The sequence below is a fragment of the Fusarium solani genome (genome assembly GCF_023522795.1).
Source record: "Fusarium solani strain SB1 chromosome Unknown bctg00000005, whole genome shotgun sequence".
In the NCBI taxonomy this organism is placed as follows: domain Eukaryota; kingdom Fungi; phylum Ascomycota; class Sordariomycetes; order Hypocreales; family Nectriaceae; genus Fusarium; species Fusarium solani.
The window spans coordinates 3,399,325-3,421,426 of NW_027072153.1; the positions used below are offsets into that span (position 1 = coordinate 3,399,325).

Here is a 22,102-nt window from a genome sequence, read left to right on the forward strand (position 1 = left end):
TGCCATGTGCTGAGTTTAATACTGACACCTGTCAACAAAGAACGATCCACCTCGGAGATTTCGATTCTTCCACGACGAGCGCTAGAAGAGGAGCTTGGGCAACAGCCACTGAATCACGCACGTTGCGCTAACGATCACGACCACCATGACGGAACCTAAGCTTATTCCGACCTCTCAGAAAGTGGTCCTCATTGGGATGTTAGGAGGGCCTGGGTCGGGGAAGAGCTCGCAGTGTCGGTTGTTGGCGCAGACGTTCAAGGTTGAACATGTTAGTGTTGGGGATCTGCTGCGGGTGGAGATGAATCGCGAAGGGAGCCCTCATGCTGTTACTATAGAGGCAATATGATGGAGGGGGCGATTGGACCGAAGGAACTTACCGTTGGGCCTCTGAAGTCGCATATTCGCCGACGCTTCGAGCAAGGGATGCGGGTTTTTATCATCGACGGTAAGCAGGCTCGCCCAAGACCGCTCTATTCTAATCCAACTTTGCGGTTAGGATTCCCCAGAAACATTCTTCAACTGCACTACTTTGAAGTCGAAGTCGGAGCCTTCGAGTGCCTTATATATCTTGACTGCCCTGAAGAGACTTTGATGCAGCGACTGCTGCCTCGGGGTCGGTTCGATGACCAAGCTGAGACAATACAAGGGAGGCTAAGGACCTTCAACATGAGTACATCAGAGGCTGTCGAGTACTTTCGAGGACATGGCAAATTGAAGGTCTTGAACGGAGAGCAGACGATGGAGACGGTTCACGGACAATTGAAGGGGATTATCTCAGAGGTGGCAGAGCTCCGACAAACATCGGAACTTGTTCAAAGGTGACTCTAGTTATTTGATCGGACCTTGAGCGGGAACATAAATTGCCTTCTTTGGATTTACATGAGATTTTGAAGTTGGCTTCTCGAGTCGCCAGGTGGGTAGTCTAACGAGGAGGGCACCAGACCCATCACGTGCCCTCTCCAACGCCTTGGCTTTGGTGTTTGATCGCCAACTCCGTGGACTTGCACTCTATCTTGAACAGAACCCAAACTTAGTCGCCTATTGAGGAAGTCATGTCAGTATCATGGTGGTAAGCGGAAAATAGGAATCCTTACCTCCCCCGCCTCCTCCGCCTCCTCCACCACCATCACCACTGCTATCGCCACTGCCACTAGAATCTCCGAACCCGCCACCGCCCTCGTCAGCAGTTAATACATTGCCAAGATCTGATAAAACATTCAAGATATCATCCGCTTCTATACTGCATGGTTTGGAATGCTTCGAGTACATCTCAGCGGTCATGCAATCTGTCGAGCGGTACGGTACACCTCCTACCAGGCATTAGCCCACGTTCAAACGACGTCGACAGAACACATACCGTCGTCGACATGCCCCCAATGATCACGCGGCATTTTTCGAGATGGCACCCGTCTACCGTTCTTTTTGGCCCGGCGACAAAGCTTTTCGTAGCCCTTGTTGAGACGATTAGTACGGTTATCGCGTGCCCATTCGTAATTATATTTCCATCGCCAATCTTTTTCAGTTGGTGCTTGTATCTTGACCGAGTTGTGTGAGGATATGTGAGGGGATCTGTTGGCCGGGCATGCTTCAACAAGCCCTGACTCGTGAAACTTGTCATCGACTTGTGTCTTGTTAGAATGTACAGTTTGCGAGGAGCGGCGGACTAACTCTGGCAGTGAATAGTTGGCAAACCCATGATCCGGTATAGTTTCTCAAGGCTCGGTGCCAACATTGTTCGGAGAGCTACCAAAGTCAGTAAGGAACAAGAGACCACATCTCAATACTCACTCTCACAATACCAGCATGAACATTCAGTATAAATCTCACCATACTTGCTCTGGTACTCCTTATTCGTCCACTCAAACCCTCTACAAAACCTAACCTCGTCGATTTTGTCGGCGTGATCAATCAGCTTCTCAGTCAACTGATTCGAATATCGATAATAGGCGAAAGGGCTGAGTAGATGGGTATGCCATGCCAAGTCGATATCAAGAGTCGGTACTGCAAGGAACTCTGGGTTTTCTTTAATCATGTCGAAGAAACGATTGTACTTGGTGAGAAGCTTCTCCATGATGCTTGTGTTGGATGGTTGGTGGATCCAGTCCAGCCGTGTCATGTCGTCGATGAAAATGCCCTGCCGTAGAACAGCCCCTTCCAACGCGAGGCCAAAGGGGCTGGAATTGTTTTGATACTTGAAAAGTATTATTCGACAACCTAGGGAGGACTTCTCGTAGAGCTCCCGAAGTTTCACCCGCTCCCCAAAACGCATGTAACTTCGAATGCTCTCTTTTCGATGGGCTTCGTCATCTTGGATCAGGGTTTGGATTGTTTCCATGTCAAGTGGAGATGAAGAGCTTCCAGATAGCTGGAGGAGTTGTTTCCCGAGGCCGGCTTTCAATGCGTCATTTGCTAGCATGCGAGGATTTGGAGTGTCGTCTTCTTCGGGTTGTGCTTTCTGAGGGCATCCAGTCTCAATGTCGAGAATGGTTCCCCGAATTGGACAGTCGCTCTCGAGAAGGTGGGCGCAATCCCTTAGAAACCGGTCCACACATAGAACATCGTGGTTGATGTTGATGCCGCAGGCAGTACAGTCAAAAGCAAAGTTTCCGTCGGCATAGCCTGTACCGACAAGCCCTGGCCAGCTACAGATTGTGAGTACATTTACATATTGTGCTATTTGAGGAGCTTACTCATTGTCAGCTGGCACCTCATCCTCCCCGCAAGTCGTCCACGAGATGGCATTGGAAGCTCGGCAAGATGGGCAGTCTATCAGCTTGTGCATCCTGTCTTGGGTATTGCCCCAATTTCGAGCACACATGGCACTCCAGATGGATTTTCTCTCTTCAGGCTGGATGTAGTTGAAGTTGTTATCAATTGCGGCGTTGATCTTTTCCCATGGCATGCCAGCTGTCCAGAACTCTCGGGCGCCGTAACGCATGCAGTCTTCTAGGAACAGCCGGGGGTTGAGCATATGTGTATGCAGAACCATCAGAACGTCTAACGAGGTGGTCAATGACAAAGCACTAGATGATATTGATGATATGCTTACCAAGTGGTGGGAGAACCATGTTGTTCCAGTCAAGAACATCGCCCGTAACGGGAAACGCTTCGTGTGCCGGAGAAAAAGTCTCAGACAATTGACTCGTCTTCAACGACAACTGAAACATGGATGACCACCAAGCTTCATACCTATCAACGGCGCGAGCGACGTAGATAGCCCATCGCTTCTCACGAATTTTGCTCAGAGCAAGGCTCTTACCGTTGTCTGAAATGATATTGAAGCCCGGCCCTTGACGGGATAACTGATCGAATAGATAATTTTCTTTCGATGGGACTGGCGAGGCCTTGAAGCGATTGTAGCGGGCTCGGCTGTCCCAGATTCCGAATAATCCATCTGTGTAGCCGATAGACTCTTTGAGTTTTGCAATGGCATGGATGAGCTTGAGGTGGGCTAAGCAAGTGATGGCGCTGGGATCTTGGATGGAGGTTTGGATTCCGAGGTTGCTGAGGCTTGATGATAATTCACTCTCGGTTTTATCACCAAGCTGGGAGAAGGGAGAATTTGGTGTAGCGTCACCTGACATGGTGGTGAGGGTTGGACTCGAACGTGTGGTGTTGTGGCTGACACTGAAATTTGGGCTTCCGCTGGTATATATCCTGATTTCAGGCCAACTATCCTTTTCTCCGTTTTCCCTCTACACGTGCCATCATCAAGCTTCCTACTGGCCAAATATCGAAGGATTTAACACAGACGAAATCGCTCAGCTATGTCGGGCGTCTGAGTGTGGTCAGACGCCTTGCCTTGGTGTGGCTGCGCACATTCAGCACCGCCACTCGGTGAGAGAAAAGAACCGTGAGGTGACAGCAGATGCTACTCTGCCAACAAGGCGCAAATAAAAGGCGCACAGATGACGTTGGATGAATTGAATCCGATTGAGGCGTAATGGCTGAATGTATATCTTTGAAAGCATAGCGTGGCTGCGGTTGTGGCGGCAGCATAGTTGATGCCATACACGACGGGGATGCTATTGGCCTCACCTAACAGGCCCTTGCCTCTATTGTATTCTATTTCGGACGTTCTTACGTGTGCATCCGAAATCAATATCTACTAAGCAACTACACTGGGTTTATGCAACGTCCTAGTAGCAAAAGTTGGTTGCATCTGCGCCTGCAGCGATGCGGCTCTGGCAGTTGTCGTTGTGGTGCTGATAAGGCTGCTCGGCTATGCATGTTGTTCAGATACCATGTAACCTCATATAGATAACATATATACAGGCTATATACTACGATAAGAAACGCACCCCAGACCAGGCGGAAACCAGTCTCAGCTGCCAAGCGTCTATCAAACTGGGCGTATGCACCCTTACCCAAACACTCGGGACCACACCATCACACCATTCCAGCCATGAATCTCGCCACTCAGCGTTCGGTGAGACCAAGGTAAGCTCGGTGAGTGTCCCCCAATGTTCGCAGATCTACTGCATCTGTTCTATGCATCTTTACCGGCAGTTTGGTTCAAGAACACATGGGCAGTGGGCTTCTTGGACGCGGGTCTGAAACTGAAAGCATGCATCGTCGGCAAGTGGGAGTTGTGGTTGTCGTCAGCGCGGGTGGTTGATGACGCGGCCTGCGGCTCGACATTGGTTGGTATATTTCCCCTCTTGGGAGGCCTCTGTCGACGACGACTCAACTTGGAGGGAGTTGAAGAATAAACACCAAAAACATCAAATACACTTGGTGATAGTATCACCTAGTTGACGGGCAAGGAGGCAGGAGTTGAACAATTCGATGCCTTGTGAATTATCGAGGAATACGACAGACCTGCACGTTGATAGCAGTTGATAACGGCCGATAGCGGTTGAATTTCTTGATTCGCCAGTCTTGTTGCTGGCCGTTTCTCAGCGAGCACGACATCCAGCCTCATCACCTAAAGCTGCAAGTAAATGACACCATCGACACAAAACGGTAGCAGCGCAGCAACGGCTTGCGCAAGATGTGCGTTATGCTTTTCTGCAAGCCAAATCTGATTAAAAACTGGTCCCAGATCTACGGTCGAGGGTGTAGGACAATGCAAAGGCACAAGAAGGTTTCTGCAAACCACGCGTGCAGAGATTCTCGGGGCGTGGTGCTTTTTACATACACCATCTACACCAACTTCTCTTTTCAACACCCCCAGGGAATGTGATATGCAAGGTACGCGCGGCAGTGCTGGGACTCAGCCCTGCTGTGGAAGAAGCATAAACGCAGGTGAGGTTAATAGTTTATTTCGACGTGAGAAGCTTATCTTAACTTGATGATGGTCTTGCAAGATGGAGATAGTACGGCCAAGACTTTGACAGCAGAGCCTCAATCGGAAAATAGGAATAATCTTTGTATTAGGTTACACTACTAAGACCAAGATATACTAAGCGACTGGGCGTCTGGATGTTAGTGGTGGTTTTGTGGTGGAAGACTCCGTAGTGATGCAGGCCTGAGGCGAGGCTCCAGTATGACTCGGCACAGAAACCAACATCGGCACTTTATCAGCACCAACAATGTCACAAATGAATTAAGATACATTAATCGACTGTTCACTAATTTCATTGAAACTGTGATCAATTTCTCTTGGCGATGTGATTCTTCCCCAGAGCCCACCGATGATTCAGGTGACAAGCAGCCGATCTCGACATCACCGACGAACCGAAGATCACCGCGACTCGCGCTCACCGACGTCACAGTAATCACCGCCCCTATCCCTCGCAAACCAACCAGTCACTTAGTCAAGATCTACATCCGAAACATTGCGGACTCGGCACACACGGGAAGGAAATCACCCCTTCCCTCCTGATCGACGCAGCCGCCGAAAAGACACGGCTCGGCAAGACGGAAGTGGGAACCGGGACGTTGAGGATTAACGAGCTGAAAAAGACAGAACAAAGGGCGCCTACGTCTTTACAGACCCGGATTAGAAGTGATCTGAGCGCCGTGGCTTGAGCGTTTGCGAAGCGCCCGAACATCGACGCTAATCAATTCTAGCCAGGGGGTCACACTTTCTTTGTTGATCTTGAGAGTCTAGAATCACAGATTTACAAGCGCCCGTGGAATTATTGATTTTGGATCTTGGGCGGTTAGATTTGGAGGCGCTGAATCAATTGAGAGACAATCATTGTGAAAAGTGGCGGATGAGCTTTTTCAGACCCAACCCACATGCAAGGGCGAATTTCGAGAAGGCTTCGGGAGGGGAGTTTTTTTGACCTTTGCAACCGTCACTAAGCTGAGTTTGAAAAGCTTTCCATGGCAAGCCCTTTTCGGGACAGAGACGGTAAAGTCAAAAGCCGCAGCGTCATGACCATGTGTCCAAACGGCCGTCTTCCAACTGATTCTACTGATTCGATTACGTCCATCTCGCAGCCGTCATTGACTCGAAGAAAATCAACCGTTGTAGGGTAGCATTTTGGGCATCTACATGAGTCCTCAACGGGGCTCTCCCACAGGCAAACCTCCTCAAAACCTCTCGGGACCTTGCTTTGGCTTGCTTTGAGGCTTGCTAATCATACCCAAACAGCAAATGCCAACTCACGATGGCTTATCCTCATGACCTGCGCCTGACATGATGATATTACTCCTTCAATGCATTTTTTTTACTGTCCTCAATGTATTGAGGGTGGCATGCTCACCCGACGTGACACAGCCTGTATGTACGGGTCGCAGTATTTTCCCCTCTCGAATGGCTTTCCCGGTGCCCCCGCGGTTGGTCGGTAACCCGGTCTTGTGGCTGTTCCTTATTTTTTCAGCTGTCTCGTTTTTTTGCGAGGTGACCGGGATTGTTCTCGAGGTAAAAAAGCCCTGCAAGCCTCATAATGCTGTCCCTTCCGTCGCGGACCGGAAGTCGGGAATGACGTCCATGAGGTGTTTGCTGTCGCTGTCACTGCCTGAATGAGGGCTCCGTGCCAATGCTAGTAAGACGCCTACAGCACGTGGGGCGAGTCAATGCAGAACAACAGAGTTGCGATCTCACTGCAGACCGTGAGTTGGTATGTACCTCAGAAGCATGTTGATCTTATCCCTCTGCACGGGTCAACAACAGGTTGGGAGAATCTCACTTGCGCTCTGCACTGCAAGAGGCAGACCACAATTCTCTCGTGAGGTGTACATCAAACATGGGCATTACATTACATTACATCCCATGTGGGAATCTTAGAGTTGCACAACGTCCGACGAGAAAGAGAGTGAGATGAGGAGAAAAGCCAAGTGCCACCATGATCTGACCAGGGTCAGGAACTGGGGGAGGAAACAAGAAAAAAGAGGGGGTGCGTGGTTGGTCCGTCGGATGAGGCAAGGAACTCGCTGACTGCAAGAACAGCAAAGACGGGTTGGCTGCTACTGGGCTGTCCACGATCCTGCCATGGCTTTCCCCCTCCTCAGCTGAATGTCAGGCCCCGGTCCTGCAATATTTCCCACAGAGCCGACAGCTGCCAATCCAACCCGCCCAATGCCGTTCAAAAGCCAAGACCAATCCAAGAGTGCACGTCTGGTGTGGAAATCAGCTGACCGCACACTCCTCACTCTCACCCCCTGTGCATCTCCCCAGTTGTGGCATCACAATCACCCCAACAAGCGTCCTTCTTCTCCAGCTCTTAATCGATCTGCCGATCGTGCCAAGCGCCCAGAGACCAGACCCCCCCGTCCTAACCCAATCGAATACCTGCCCTGGCCGCCGGGATCATCCTGGGATTGGATCTTTCCCCCTCTCTCTAGACCCGCAGGGCGTAAAAAAACATGGTCGAAACGGTCAACCTTAAGCTGACCTGTTAACCCGCCCCGTCGCTCGCCTCTGCCGTGTCTCTGGGGATGCAAGGTAAGCAGCCCGGGCAATGCAATAATGCGGCATGCTTCCTCTTCAGGACTGGAGGATTGGACTCATGCATCGGCTCTCGCATCGTCGTTACCAAGAAAGCGCAGAACGTCACGATTATGAAATGGAATCGGCTGGTTTTGGCTTGGCGAGGACATGGCGATGAAAAAAGGGTGAGACTACGCAAACTCAATGGGTTATACGGGCCATCAGCACACAGGTTCCTTGCTTCATGTTGTAGACTCCTGCGATGCCCAATGAGGCATGGCAAGGTCCTGTAATAGCATCATAACCACGTCTTTTTTCCTTCAACTTTGTTGTAGGACGTGCAGGACTTTGTTGGATGCTCAAGTGTGTGTGGGACCAGAGAGATCTGCCTTGTTCCCCTTTGCCGACCCTCCCACCCCTGAGGCTCCCCAATCATCTACCGAGTTGCCCAGAACCCGTCCACTGGGCTAACGACACGACCGTGAACCTGGGTCCCCAAGTTCGGGCCCTCGGACACGGGTCAGCGAGAGAGGAGGATCGCCGGGAGGGTCGGAGAATGGGACCTTGCCTTGTCAATTGTGTGTGTGGCTGCTCTATATTTACCCGATTAGTGGCTCTGGCTGGTGCCAACCCCTCACAGACAGGTGTGTGGCTGCAGCCTTCAAGCTGCTATATTTACCAATTAGCGTGTTTCACTCACCAAGAAACGCTGTGCAGGCCCATCGCCAGCGGTACCTTGGCGCGTGGATGAGGGTGCCAATCACTTCCCTTCTCGTATCGCCCGACTTCCCCCATGCGTTCTCCCCGCCCTCGTATTTTCTGTTTCTCCTTTTTTTATTCCGTTTTCTTTTTTACGGTGCAGCACTCATGCCCAGCTGAAACAGTCGGCCAATCACATATCACTCTCAACATCACTGTATCTCGTGCAAGAAGCAATCCTCAGGTTCCGGTAGTGGCGGTGGCTCCGCACCTTTTTTGGCCAAGAATACTGTCCCGTCATTGGCAATCATGCTGTCTCACTTGAGCACGACCTGTTGTTCCTGGCGGAGAGGCGCCTCCCCCTGAAAAGCCCAGAAGCTGGGTGACCTCCCGAGACCAAAAGTAGAAGCCCGGGTCTCTAGGCCTTGCATTAGCCAGCCTTACCGTTCGGTTAGAGCATCCACCTTGTTTTGTTTTGTTTCTCTTGAGAGGATGCGGGGATGCCCGACTTTGAGCCTCTTTTTCCACCACGCGGACCTCGTCCAACGAGATGTTGCATGTTCAACACCATCTCGACCACCAAGCAGCGCAGAGAGAAGAGTGAACTGCATCAAATCTCGTATTCCAGACCCGGTGTGATGCCTCATGCTTTCACTCCTGCAGCCAGAGTATCAATTGGCTTGAAGCCTTTGCGTCACCGACTGTCAGCTTGGCGAGAAATAGCAGACACCCACAACGACAGGCTTGTACTACCGTGGACGAGGCTTTCCCGTTGAATGACGGCTTTGAAGACTCTTGACCGCCCGTTGACGGAGCTTCCGGTACGCCATTCAAGCCATATTTCCCCAAAACGAGCTCTTTCACTGTAAATATAGCAGACCTAGACCGTAACCAGGCATCCTCGTGGCAGTGACATCCATCCTAGGACGGAACTCGCTCGCATCTCGCTCGTCGATGTAAGCTTGGATGCGAGCTGTCTGCCTTCTATGATGCCCACTCCTGTCCCGTGCTCCCTTGTGCCGTTTTGGTTTGTGCCGGTGAACCAACGACCAACCAACCTCCCTTTCCTTTGCCGGACCCATGTCTTCTGTCCCTTTGTCCACTTCTTTACCTTGACCCCCCCTGTCTCCGAAAACCTAACCATGTTGTCTGCACATCCCGGGGCCAGATGGCATCCACAGTTGGGATCCGCAGTTGAGGCTGCTATAGCACATGCATGTCACACTGCCATGGACAAGCAAGAGGGTGACGCTCAATGGGCAATTAGCTTTCAGACTATTGCCCCAAGCATCATGCGGCCCAAAGCAGTATGAGCTGACTTCCTTTTCGGAAGCCCGGACGATTTGACCTCAAGTTGTTGTGTGTCTTACACCAACCTCAACATCAACAACTTTCCTTACTTAAAGCCCATCCCATCCCCCCTCAAGTCAAACTTTTTCTCGATCACTCCCAAGTCAAGAAAGGCCTTGGGCTCTCTCACCAACAACCTTCCTTCTTCATTCGCTTCCCCCCTCACCAATATCAAACAACCTCACAAGCCCTTCGTTTTTCACAACTCCACCCTCTTTGCTGAAGGGCACTCCCCCAACAGCCCACCATGCAGATCAAACATCTGCTCTTCAACTTCCTCGCCCTGGCCGTCACGGTCAAGGCTCTCCCTCACGCTGAGGCCGAGGACTTCAGTCTCGAGGCCCGGGAGGATACCCTCGTTGAGCGCGGTGGCTACGGATGTGGCCCCGACGCTACCGAGCAGTACGGCGCCTGCGTCTGCAAGGACTCCAAGGCCAAGTGGGACGATGGCAAGAAGAAGTGCATCTGTCCCTATGGCCTGACCCTCAAGAACAGCAAGTGTGTCTGCCCTGACGGCCAGACATACAAGGACGGAAAGTGTCAGCCCAACTGCCCCGACGGCCAAGTCTACAAGGACGGCAAATGTCAATGTCCTCCTGGCAAGGTCTCTGGCCCCTACGGAAAGTGCGTCTGCCCCGACGGCAAGGTCGAGAAGAACGGAAAGTGTGTCTGCCCTGATGGTCAAGTCGAGAAGTACGGCAAGTGTGCTTGCCCCGACGGCCAGATCTACAAGGACGGCAAATGCCAATGCCCTCCTGGACAGACGCTCAAGTACGGCAAGTGCACATGCCCCGATGGACAGACCTACAAGGACGGCAAGTGTGTTTGCCCTCCCGGCAAGGTCCCCGGAAAGTACGGAAAGTGCGTCTGCCCTGAGGGACAGGTCGAGAAGTACGGCAAGTGCACATGCCCCGACGGCCAGACTCTCAAGGATGGCAAGTGTGTGTGCCCCCCTGGCCAGAGCCTGAAGTACGGAAAGTGTGTCTGCCCCGATGGACAGGAGTACAAGGACGGGAAGTGCCAATGCCCGCACGGCAAGGTCCCCGGCAAGTACGGAAAGTGTGTCTGCCCCGAAGGCCAGGTTGAGAAGTACGGCAAGTGTGTCTGTCCCGATGGTCAGATCTACAAGGATGGCAAATGCCAGTGCCCTCCCGGTCAGGTCCTGAAGTACGGCAAGTGTGCTTGCCCCGACGGCCAGGTCTACAACAAGGAGTCTAAGAAGTGCGAGTGCCCCAGTGGTCAGGTCTGGAAGTACGGAAAGTGCGTCTGCCCTGATGGCCTCATCTTCAAGGACGGAAAGTGTCAGTGCCCGGAGGGTCAGACTCTGAAGTATGGAAAGTGTGTCTGCCCTGATGGTCAGATTTACAACAAGCACTCCAAGAAGTGTGAATGCCCTGATGGTCAGATCTTCCGCTACGGCAAGTGTGTCTGCCCCGACGGCCTCGAGTGGAACAAGCACAGCAACAAGTGCGAGTGCCCTGCCGGTCAGACCCTCAAGTACGGCAAGTGTGTCTGCCCTGATGGTCAGGTTTACAACAAGCACGCCAAGAAGTGCGAGTGTCCCGCTGGCCAGATCTTCAAGTATGGCAAGTGTGTGTGCCCCGACGGCCAGATCTACAACAAGGAGGCCAAGAAGTGCGAATGCCCCAAGGGACAGGTCTTCAAGTACGGAAAGTGCGTGTGCCCTGACGGTCAGATCTGGAACAAGCACAGCAACAAGTGCGAGTGTCCTCGCGGCCAGATCTTCCAGTACGGCAAGTGTGTCTGCCCCAACGACAAGGTGTGGAACAAGCACTCCAACAAGTGCGAGTGTCCTGCCGGCCAGGTTGAGAAGTATGGCAAGTGTTCGTGCCCCGATGGCAAGGTCTGGAACAAGCACGAGAACAAGTGCAAGTGTCCCGATGGCCAGATCGAGAAGTACGGAAAGTGCACTTGCCCCGACGGCCAGGTCTGGAACAAGCACTCCAACAAGTGCGAATGCCCTCAGGGTCAGGTCTTTGAGTACGGCAAGTGTGTCTGCCCCAAGGGCAAGGTTTGGAACAAGTGGCACAAGAAGTGCGAGTGCCCCAAGGGTCAGGTCGAGAAGTACGGCAAGTGTGTCTGCCCTGATGGTCAGGTCTGGAAGCACGGAAAGTGCCAGTGCCCTGACGGTCAGTACTACGACCGCTGGTCCAAGTCCTGCAAGTGCCCCAAGGGCCTGAGCTGGAACGGACACAAGTGCCAGAACAACTGCGGCCCCGACGCTGAGTACAAGTACGGCGGCTGTGTCTGCAAGAAGAACGGCCAGGTCTTTGACAAGCACACCAAGAAGTGCAGCTGCAAGGGCGGCATGACCTGGGACGACTGGAAGAAGCAGTGCCGATGCCCCAAGGGCACCAGCTGGAACTCTTACGCCAACGAGTGCCGCAAGGGTGGCTACGGCTACGGATACTAAAGGGTGACGACTAGGTGAGGACGAGCAGTCCATGGACTGAGAAAGCGGCCTGAGTTGACGGAAACTCGGGGGGAGCTATCATGAATATTGAGAATGGTTTGGACATGGATCTTGCGTCTTTTCTTCGCTCAGAACAAATTCTTGTCACTCCTTACATACCTTTTTACTGTTGATAATTTCTAAAATCTGCGAATAAACTTGATGCTTGAGATGAGCTTTTTTGCAGCCTGAGTCAATGAGTGAAGTGAGCCATCTTGAAGTGAACCATCAGTGAGTTCATCACTTCAAAGAACTAAATGCATATTGATTGTAAATATATTTGTACAGTAATGGCTGTAGCACTATGTACCAAGAATAAATGTACGTTGAAGTTTGTACAGATCCATCATTCCACCACAAAAGAACTACTCGTCTCCCTCTCTTTCACATCATCATTTAAGCAGATCGCTTGGCGGCGCGCTTGGCGGCAGCTCGCTTGGCGGCAGCACGGCGAGCACGGCGGCGGCGAGAGCAGTTGCTGCCGGGAGCCTTGGTGGCAACAGGGGCAGCAGTGTTGGCAGTGGGAACAGGGGCAGTGCCGTTGGAGGGAGCGGTGGCAGAGGGGACCAGAGTGGCAAAGGTAGGGGTTCCAGCAGCGGGGGCAGTGGCAGCAGGGGCCTCGGAAGCAGGGCTACCGCTGCTGGCAGCAGGAGCCTCGCCAGAGTTGTCAGAGGCATCGCTGCCAGTGCAGTCACCGTCGGAAGCCTGGCCAGCAAAGTTGGCAGTGTGGTCCTCGCAGCCGCTGGGCCAGACCTTGGGGCCGGCAGCGGTGTAGCTGGTGGGAGCAGGGTAGTAGAGGTTAATGAGAAGACCGGGCTCAGATCCGTCGTAAGCACCGGGGAACTTGACGGTGTCGGTAGGAGTGCCGGAACCAGAGCCCTCAACGGTGAGCTGGGCACAGCCGATGTAGAACTGAGCACCACCCTTGCTTCCGGCGGCGTGGAGAGCGACGTGCTCGGCTCGCATGAGGTAAGTACCGGAGGCAAGCTCGTCGGGGAGGGTGAAGGTGAAGTTGTGGATGCCCTGGTTGTTGACGTAGGTAGCCCACTGGAGGCCGGCATCGGTGATGGAGCTGGTGGTCAGTTCATAGACCTTGAACCAGTCACCATCACCGAGGTAGTCAGAAGCCTCAGTGCCCGCAGGGGCCTTGCTCATGTAGACGGCAAGAGGACCGGGATGACCAATCTCGACGTTGACGGTGAAGCCAACCTCGTCACCGGGAGCGACGGCGTGGGTCTTGGTCTTGGCCCGGATGTCGGCGTCGAGACCACCGGCGTTGCAGACGATGTTCTTGGAGGTGACATCCTCGATGGGGGAGTTGGAGTTGGTCGTCTGACGGACGTACTCGTAGGGCTCGGTAGCCTTGCCGTTGACGATGAGGGCCTCGAAGTTGTAGTGGGCAAAGACGCTGGGGAGGGCGGCAGCGACGGCCAGGACGGAGGAGAGAGAGGCACGCATGTTGCTTGTTTATAAAAGGAGTGTTGGATAGTTTGGAGTTGTTTGTTTTTTTAAAGATGGACAGGTATAGTGAATGAAGCTAACCACCAGGGTTTGCAATGAATGTAATGACTCTTAGAGACGAAGAAAAGAAGGACGCAAGCAACAGCTGCAGAACAAGACGTGAACCTGAAAGTGGAAGAATGGGATGAGGAGGAAGGGAAAGAATCTGAGGAGGGAGAGAGGCCATCTATAAATCCATCTTGGTCGAGATTGCCACCGCTCTTGGCTCCATGGCATGTTGATGTTCATTGCTGGAATTTCCTGTCTAGACAAGGGGAGTTTGCCGCGATGAGCCTGAAACTGGGTCAACCTAGGCGCCCAGGGTTCAAAGATCGGGCCCTGGGCGCAAGATGGACCACCAATGTACGGACCAAGGGTTGCTGCAAGGGGCAGAGTTGACTGCGGCTCTGGCTTTGATGCCCCTGTCTGTCAGCTACGCGAGACGTCTCAAAGCTCGGGGGAACTAGACTCTTTCGGAACCTCGGCTGGGGGTTTGCATGATGTGATGGTTTAAGTTGTCGTCAATTGGGTTATTTCCAGGCATTGGCTCTCACTCTTGTTTGTCCAAGACATTGCGATAACTGTACATACAACTATGTCGATTTTTCCATCTTCAAGATCCCATTCAATTGACGATCTGACAGATTTTTCACCCATCGATGATTCCCAAATGTCGTCTCGTCGACTCAAGCGATTGGTGGAAATAGACTTCACAGGGGTTGTCGGAGCAAGGGTTGTTTATTGTAACAGGTGAGTGGACCCCGAGATCTGGGCGGGCGCCAAAAACGCTTGGTCAGAACGGAACAAGAGCCGAAAGGGAAAAAGAAAAGGGAGAATTACTGGAAGGGTTGAGTCTTGAATTGGGTCTGGTAGGTAATGTCGAGTGCTGTAGGGTTGGGAGGAACAAATGTGACTCTGCAAAGGCTCTCTGTAAAAGAACCCAAAGACACGAGGATAGACTCAGACGGAAAGCAGAAATAGCTTGAGAAACATCCAAGTCAATGCAGTCGTCATCATGAGGTGACTCTCAAACAAACATAAACAGCCCCTGACGATCTGACCCTCGTGGTGGTGATAGATGTTTCAACATGTTCGAGATACCCGATGGCCTGACAGTGACAGCCAAAACACAACATCGGATGATTCTTCTGCGTCTTGTTTCATCGAGTGTAAAAAGCTTGGTATTATTGAAACGTTTATTGTACAGGTAATGAAATCCAGGTTTGTATCCTTTTCGGCACTTGCGTCAAAAACGAGAGGCGACAATCTATTTCCCCCTTTCTTACAGGTTCTAATCAGTCTTTGGATTCTCGGTCTTTGGGTCTTCAGTCTTGTCCTCCTTCTTCACCTGCTTGATCAAACTGACACCGGCTGTTTCGCTGGCGCCTGCTTCAACCTGCTTCGTCCAAAACACGTCGCGTCCGGTTGCGAGAATTGACCTTCTGCGCTCCCTCTGAGCCTCGCTGACGCCAAGACCGGCCCGCTTGTTGGATTCGATCTCCTCCAGGTGTTTCACACGGTTCGCATATCGTTGATTGTAGTCTTCTCGGATACGCTCTGATCCAATTTGCTGGAGAACGAAGCGTACAATGGTGCGAAGGAGGAGGAGGACGTGTTCGCTGATGAAGACGGTGATTGGAAGTGTGACCCATTTGTTGGTTCCGTCTCCAAAGTTTTGGAAACTGAAGAGATGGACAATGGCGGCTGTGCATATGCTTCCAAGCCAGGTCAGGGCTTCGAGAGAGTAGATCCACGGACCGATACCGTCGGATCGAACCGGGGCAGGCCGCTGATGCTCAAGGGAGATCTTGGCAAAATCTGATCGTAGTTCGATCCAGTTGTTGATAAGGAAACCCATGGGAATTATGGGCCAGACTGGCGAGAAGAGAGCCAAGTAACCAAACTGGAGGACGATTTCCGAAATATCGTCTTGGACGTTGTAGCCCGGAAGAGTTGCCTGGTTCCGACATTGGGCAAGGAATTTGGCTTCTTGAGGGTCATCCTGGACCACGGAGAGAAGCATGTCGCCTTTTGAATAAGCTCGACGGTAGTCTCGATACCAGCCCGAGAGCCTGTGCTTCAACATGGGCACAATGTTTTCTTCAAAGAAACTCGAAATTTGACCAGTGACAGTCAACGCAATGACTTCGTTCCGCAGTCTGTCGGCATCGAGGGTGAATGGTTGATGAACAAACTCCTTTCCAAGGCTACCCAGTGCTTTTCGGAGGATGTTCTCGAGTCGGGGGACGACGTCGTCGCCAAAGGGAATGTAAATGAATGCTGTTAGAAGTATTGGGAGGTAGTTTGTGAATACGTTGAGAAGGAAAATCTTTTGAGTGAGTGACATTTCATGGTGATCGGCTGTTCGATGGTTTTCGAATTCCGTCATCCAAGTTGCTGCGTCTTCGAGAGCAGAGGTGATGTAAGGGAGAGAGACGGCAAGGAGAATAGTAGGAAGATATTCCTAGTATTGTTAGCACAGATTAAAATAGTATCAAGACACCACCTACCAGGTAATACTTGTACGGTCCAGCATAGGTTTCTGAGATGAGAACCTCGGTCCCAAAAACCGCAATGATAATAACCCCCAACGCAAAAAAAGCAAAAAGCAAGAAGGGAATCTGCAAGAGCTGCCTGGTGACCTTCTTCCACCTCGGAAAGTAATAGTGCTTGCGGCCGCCGCCGTCAATAAACACGCTGTCGTACTTGAACTGTGGGCGGTTGACCTTGACTCCCTGGATGCCCTTGACGTTCCACCGCAGGGAGAGGTCAACCTCTTGAATCTTCCAGTACTCGAGGAAGACGGTGCACCAGATGCTGGTAAGGATGGCGTAGGCTAGGGAGTAGCGCGGGAGCCAGAGCCAGGCGATCACGCCGGTTATGGCGGGGAAGGTTAGGAAGAGGAGGTAGGTTTGGATAAAGGCAAAGTAGAAGGCGGCCTAAGCAGTCAGTAAATGTTGGTGGCATGTCATGGATGCACTCACCTTTGAACCAAGAATATCTCGAATAGAATCAATGTCTTCTGGGGTAAGAAAAATCCTCTTGCTCAGATGTCGAAGAAGCGCTTGATTGACGCGAGGGTTGTGCAGAGGAAAGATGGCCTTGACATTCTCCCATTTTCCGAGGCCTGGAGTGATGCCTGCACCACCGAGGCTCTTTGACCAATTGATGAGATGGTACAAGGAGAGAATGTCTTCAGCTTCGTAAGCTCCATCGACGACTGTGTTTTTGTCACCTCCGGGGTGGTTTGGTGTGATTCCATACAGCCAGTCCTTGACCCTGCATTTTGTTAGCGGTGATGTGAAAGATGGTGTGGAGGTGGAATACCTTGACTTGTAGACAGTGTTTCCAAGTAGTTCCCGAGGGGCCTTGACAAAAATCAGGAGGGTCTGCTCGTAGCCAGCTCGCACCTCAACATCAAGACCGGCTTCTTCCAGGTCAACGAGCAGCGTCTTGAACTCTTCGACGGCGGTATCACGATCTAGAAGGGTCAATATACAGACACGGCCTTGAACTTTCGACACTCACCTATCTCGCCAAAGTCGTAGAGGACGACATACTTGTCATTGTATGTCGTCACATCATCCAGCAAATCCCGGTGAGGCATCCTGGCGGAGCACGCAGCGGGTGCGGGGTGCGTGCCTTTGTTGGTCTAGCCCGGACTCCCCCCTGTTTAGCGAATCACACCCACAGAGATGTCGCGATCGAGTGCGGCTGTGTGGTGATGGATGCTTCAGGCAAAGAAAAAGATGTTGAAGAGAAGAATGCTTCTTGTCAAGATTGAGAGAAAGAGCTCGTGTCATCCACGTCAGCAGCTCCACTTGGCCAAGAGAGGCAGTGGCGGCTACGTCGGCACGCATTCGCCTTGGTGTCTCCATCTTGGCAGAGACAGCCGAGTTCCGAAGACGAGGATTAATTGTGGCTGTGAAGCATATGCCAAGATGAGTTCAATTTGTTTCTTGAGAGATAAGATAAGGATTTGCTTGTTTCTTATGCACGTAAGAAAAGGTGTTTATTTCTTAGAGCTGTTCTATCGGCTCTGGTTCCGCATGTTAGACGTGTTCTGCATCCGGAAATATCCTTCGTCGCTTAGATTAATGTTTGACATCACATTCCAACCATTCGAGTTGGAAAAGGGGAAATTATCAGGTCATATGGGTAAGGATGGCCTCGTAGACTAATCATCTGTGCATGCATTTCTGTAGTGTTGGATCGTCAGGTATCCATTATCTTGAAGATTGAAAATGAAGATCGCCAGCTACCCTAGCCTCCGCTTCTGGGCACCACACATTATCAAATGACACCAAAGAAACGAGGCTGAGCCCAATGAAACGAAACATTAGGATATTCTATCATGGAGAAAAGGAGGAATTGCAGTAGTGGAAATAAAAACCATAAGATGGTGTCCTTTGGTAGGTTTCCGTCATCTTGTCCGCAATTGCCAGGGTCAAGCAGGGAAACAAAACCATAGTTAGCACAATCCCTTGGGCTGAGCTGAACACTGCTATGGCTTCCCTTTGGTGCTTCTATATGCTATTTCTAGTGTCCTGGACGAACGCGATCTCCAAAGCTGGGATGAGCTTCAGGTGCGCGTCGCCGTTTCAAAGCTCCATCATGTTGACGGTAGAATCCTTTATGATTATGTCAAACATATGGTTTTGACCACAAATGAAGTTGATGTGAATATTTGAGAGCAAAGCCAGTCACTTGTTGTAGCAAGAGAGAGGTGGTATCATAGAGCTGGGAAGTTTAGGGGAGGGAGCCCTTGGCCTCCCTCTGAACACGGAGAGGTTCGGTTACGGCCCCAGTGCCTCTTAGTCACGACATTAGTTAGAAATTATGATCATTAGCCTACAGAGAAGCTTGGATTGAGTTTACAGCTTGGCTTCCATGACGTTGGTATGAGTTGGGTAGGTTAATGGGGAAGAACCGCAGTTAACAGCCCGTCAACAGGAAACGAGAGGATTGGCCTTGCACAGTAATAAATTGAACATGACCTTCAGAATTCGTTCAAGTCGTCAAGCTCTCGATCATGACAGGGTTCTTCTCCCAGCTTCTCAAAACTAATCCAGGAACGCTGCCTCGGAATGTGCATCCCTGCTCTTCGGGAGCTCGGTTCATCACACCACCAGTTGGCTCACCTCGAATGAGCGTGAGGTTGTGACTCGCGACCCGGAATGTACCTGACGGAGCTTGACATTGACTTTGATCTCAAACAAGAGCTTGAATTTGTTTTAACCTGCGTCAGAGAGCATTAGCGATCCATGCCCTCTGAGTGTCTGCAATGAGGTTGATATTCCATCTGCGGCAGCATGTTCCTCCTTCCGTTGGACCTTGGTTCTGCCTTCATACTTTTGACACTCCCATCGATTGCTGAATTCTCTCTGAAGCTCAATGTGCCGAGCTCACGCAATGGAACGGACCGTGGTGAGACGGCAAACATCCTTGATTGCGATTCCTGATGCAACACCGAGCTGAAATGTGATATCATGGTCGGCGGGTGCCAGCCAATCGCCAACAGCAACGATCAGCTCGTCATGTCATTTTTCTCAGCAGACAAACAATGACCTGTCGCATCACGGCAATCAAGCTCCAGTTAGCTCCCATCATCCCGTACTCTGACTTTTGTGTGTGGTTGCCAGCACGGTACGAGTATACACCCGAGTCGATGGCGTTGACTGCTGTCAAGATGTCTCTTGTGCGCCACTTGCACTGTGGTGATGAGGGGTCTTGCGATTGTCGTCGGACGTTACCTCTGGAACCCCGCGGATGCTCGGGACCATGACGTTGGAGCAGCATCATCCCATCACGGGGACTGAGGGGGGTGACGACAGAGAGCACGCGAGCTCACAGATATATCAAGCTTGCCCCGGCGTCTGTGGCCCTCTCTTTCTTTTCGCCGCAGAAAACACCAAGACAAACAGCATACACCAGACAAGAATCAATTCACAAGACCATCCATTAGCAACCATGAAGGGCAAGAAGGAAGACCCCAACGCGCAGCCGAGACGGGGCTCGCAACCCAAGGCGCCCACCGGGCTCAGTGACGAGACGGCCGTCGAGACTCACGACCTGATCCACAGGGCCGAGGAGGAGGAGCAGAAGGTGAGGATGGGATGCTGACTCTTGACTACTACGGATCAACTAACATACTTCTAGATGCACGGCTCTCATGCTCTGACGCAGCCGGACTCTGGACCTAGCGAGGGCAAGACTGCTGGCCAGCAGCACCACTCAACAATGGAAAAGGTCAAGAAGGCATTGCACATGGAAAAATAAATGAGAACGTAGTCAAGCTGCCCTTGGGCTTTTCGTTTGTTAGGATGTCGGAGACCAAATTGTAAAATGAATGAACTGGTTCAATAATAATTACTCGACCCAAGATACGTGACTCAGACAATGTCTCAGCCAAATGTCTCGGCTTGTAGTATGTCGTTAAAATATGTAGCAGTGAAGGATAGTAGGGTATCATCAAGAACAGCAATTCCAACCTCCCAAGTCATCAAGCGTCCACACAAGCAACCATTGAACTCCGGATATCGCCCACCGTCATCAAGACACCAGTGCCTAGAGTGCTCAGGTCTATCAACCTGGCTAGACTCCAAAGGCAAGGCAGGTTGTAAGCAAAATGACCAACGCCAACGTCTTCCCGCTCGGTTGAGAGAGACTGGTTCCGAGATCCTCTTCGTCGTCTGTTGGTGCTGGCTGCCCATCTGACGCGCTCACTTTTTCACCGCTCGGATATCTGATGTTGTATACGGGCATGTTTTCGAGCTTGTCTGGGAGTCCGAGCTGGTGTGGGCAGGCAGCTTGGTTCGCGTTCGGGTAGTCTAGGTCGCACGTTTCGTCGCGACCGAGAGTACACAGAGAATCGAGGATGTTGTAGAGGACGTAGTTCTGGCCGACCCATGTATTGTTCTGCTCGAGACAGCTGGTGAGAAAGTTCATGCTGTTGGCAGCGCTGAGCGGGAGGTGGCCATGCTTCGTATCGATGAGGTCCTTGCAGTTGGAAGCGTCAACGTCTTTGTAGGTCATCTCGACGGGGCCGCCGGCAGCGGGCTTGTCGGTGGCAGAGTAGCCGGTGTAGAGGTAGTTCCAGGCATCGTAGCTGACGTCGTAGGCGCCTTCGGACTGATCGATGCGGAGGAGGTGGAGGGTGCGGTCTTGGTAGGTGAGGGCGATGCAGATGTTTGTGCAGTCGACCGAGTTGGGCCAGTAGGCGACGCGATTAGTGTTGACCTAGGCAAGCAATGAGCATCATGAATTATACAGAGGTTAGTGATGTCTACCTTGCATCCCAAGACGCCTATCGAAGAAGAAAAGGCATCGTGGGGCGTGGCCCAGACGGTTCCGCTGTCGCGCTGGCGATTGCGCCCGACAGGCGAGGCGGTGGAGACGAGCGAGATGAGCAGAGAGTGGATGAGCAGCGACAAAAGACTTGGCTGCAACATGACGAAAAGAGGGAATGACGACGCCTGATTAGAGCTCAGACGTGAAAAGCGACTAAAAACCAAGACAATGAGTGACGACCAACCGCATCCTCGCGGTGCCTGAATGAGTGTTTGAGTGTTTGCAGGGTGAAGGAATGTGCGCAAAAAACCTGGGGAGAGAGAAATTGGGAAAGGGGCGCGCGTTGTTTCTTGATGTGGTTTCCTATTGGGGATTAGTGTCAACGGTCGCCATGCTGTTTGTGGGATGATGCTGCGAGAATTACAGGGGTTGCATTAGTTTTGGCAGAGGTCACGAGGAGAGTTAGAGTGGTTTTTGTCACTTTTTGATGAGAATTTTCACAGTCATTGACAAGGCGGCTCTAGATACTGTCGCGGGTGGTTGTGGTAAGCGAGACACGGTTGACAATGAGACATCAACATCCGCTACAACACGGAGTAATAGACATAAAATTACAGAAACATCTGCCCACCAATTAACCAGGTACACATGCATACACTGCCGACGTCAATTCCCCGTATCCCTCGCTTTCATCCACCGACGCGTAAATTCTCCACTCTGCCTCCCAGATCGTGCCGATCCCTCGCAGGGCTGAGCCATCTACAAGTCAAGTACGAAGAATACGGCCAATCTGCCGTGACATCAATGGCTGGTCCCAAGCCACAGTCGCACCCACAAAATTCTTAGTCTCGGGACATGATGCCCCCTCGAGTGATGTCGGTAGTAAGATGCCTTGCATCCCGAGATACGATGCATTCAAGTATGCCGTCCTTGAGTAGTATAAAATGGCGACTTGCACCGCGGTAGAT

At 51.7% G+C, this 22,102-nt stretch overlaps 6 protein-coding genes across 6 annotated transcripts; 2 read left to right on the top strand and 4 right to left on the bottom strand.

Moving 5' to 3' along the window:
• Positions 1-1,030: 1,030 nt before the first annotated feature.
• MRS44_009529 (uncharacterized protein) lies at positions 1,031-3,584 on the bottom strand (the record flags this gene model as incomplete). Its single annotated transcript, XM_065621329.1, has 7 exons — positions 1,031-1,038; positions 1,095-1,205; positions 1,358-1,621; positions 1,669-1,743; positions 1,789-2,642; positions 2,691-2,997; positions 3,050-3,584. 7 exons carry the CDS (start codon positions 3,582-3,584, stop codon positions 1,031-1,033), a joined length of 2,154 nt encoding a protein of 717 aa, XP_065477401.1.
• Positions 3,585-10,118: 6,534 nt separating this feature from the next.
• On the top strand, positions 10,119-12,305 carry MRS44_009530 (uncharacterized protein; the record flags this gene model as incomplete). Its single annotated transcript, XM_065621330.1, has 1 exon — positions 10,119-12,305. One exon carries the CDS (start codon positions 10,119-10,121, stop codon positions 12,303-12,305), a length of 2,187 nt encoding a protein of 728 aa, XP_065477402.1.
• A 435-nt stretch (positions 12,306-12,740) lies between these two features.
• On the bottom strand, positions 12,741-13,802 carry MRS44_009531 (uncharacterized protein; the record flags this gene model as incomplete). Its single annotated transcript, XM_046273228.2, has 1 exon — positions 12,741-13,802. One exon carries the CDS (start codon positions 13,800-13,802, stop codon positions 12,741-12,743), a length of 1,062 nt encoding a protein of 353 aa, XP_046124331.1.
• A 1,333-nt stretch (positions 13,803-15,135) lies between these two features.
• Positions 15,136-17,451, bottom strand: MRS44_009532 (uncharacterized protein; the record flags this gene model as incomplete). Its single annotated transcript, XM_046277937.2, has 5 exons — positions 15,136-16,308; positions 16,355-16,783; positions 16,829-17,123; positions 17,172-17,325; positions 17,373-17,451. The coding sequence occupies 5 exons, from the start codon at positions 17,449-17,451 to the stop codon at positions 15,136-15,138; spliced, it is 2,130 nt and encodes a 709-aa protein (XP_046124329.2).
• A 2,363-nt stretch (positions 17,452-19,814) lies between these two features.
• MRS44_009533 (uncharacterized protein) lies at positions 19,815-20,123 on the top strand (the record flags this gene model as incomplete). Its single annotated transcript, XM_046284414.2, has 2 exons — positions 19,815-19,949; positions 20,004-20,123. The coding sequence occupies 2 exons, from the start codon at positions 19,815-19,817 to the stop codon at positions 20,121-20,123; spliced, it is 255 nt and encodes an 84-aa protein (XP_046124328.2).
• A 315-nt stretch (positions 20,124-20,438) lies between these two features.
• On the bottom strand, positions 20,439-21,295 carry MRS44_009534 (uncharacterized protein; the record flags this gene model as incomplete). The annotated part of the gene is made up of 2 exons (XM_046280406.2): positions 20,439-21,083; positions 21,134-21,295. The coding sequence occupies 2 exons, from the start codon at positions 21,293-21,295 to the stop codon at positions 20,439-20,441; spliced, it is 807 nt and encodes a 268-aa protein (XP_046124327.1).
• Between the last annotated feature and the right edge of the window lie 807 nt (positions 21,296-22,102).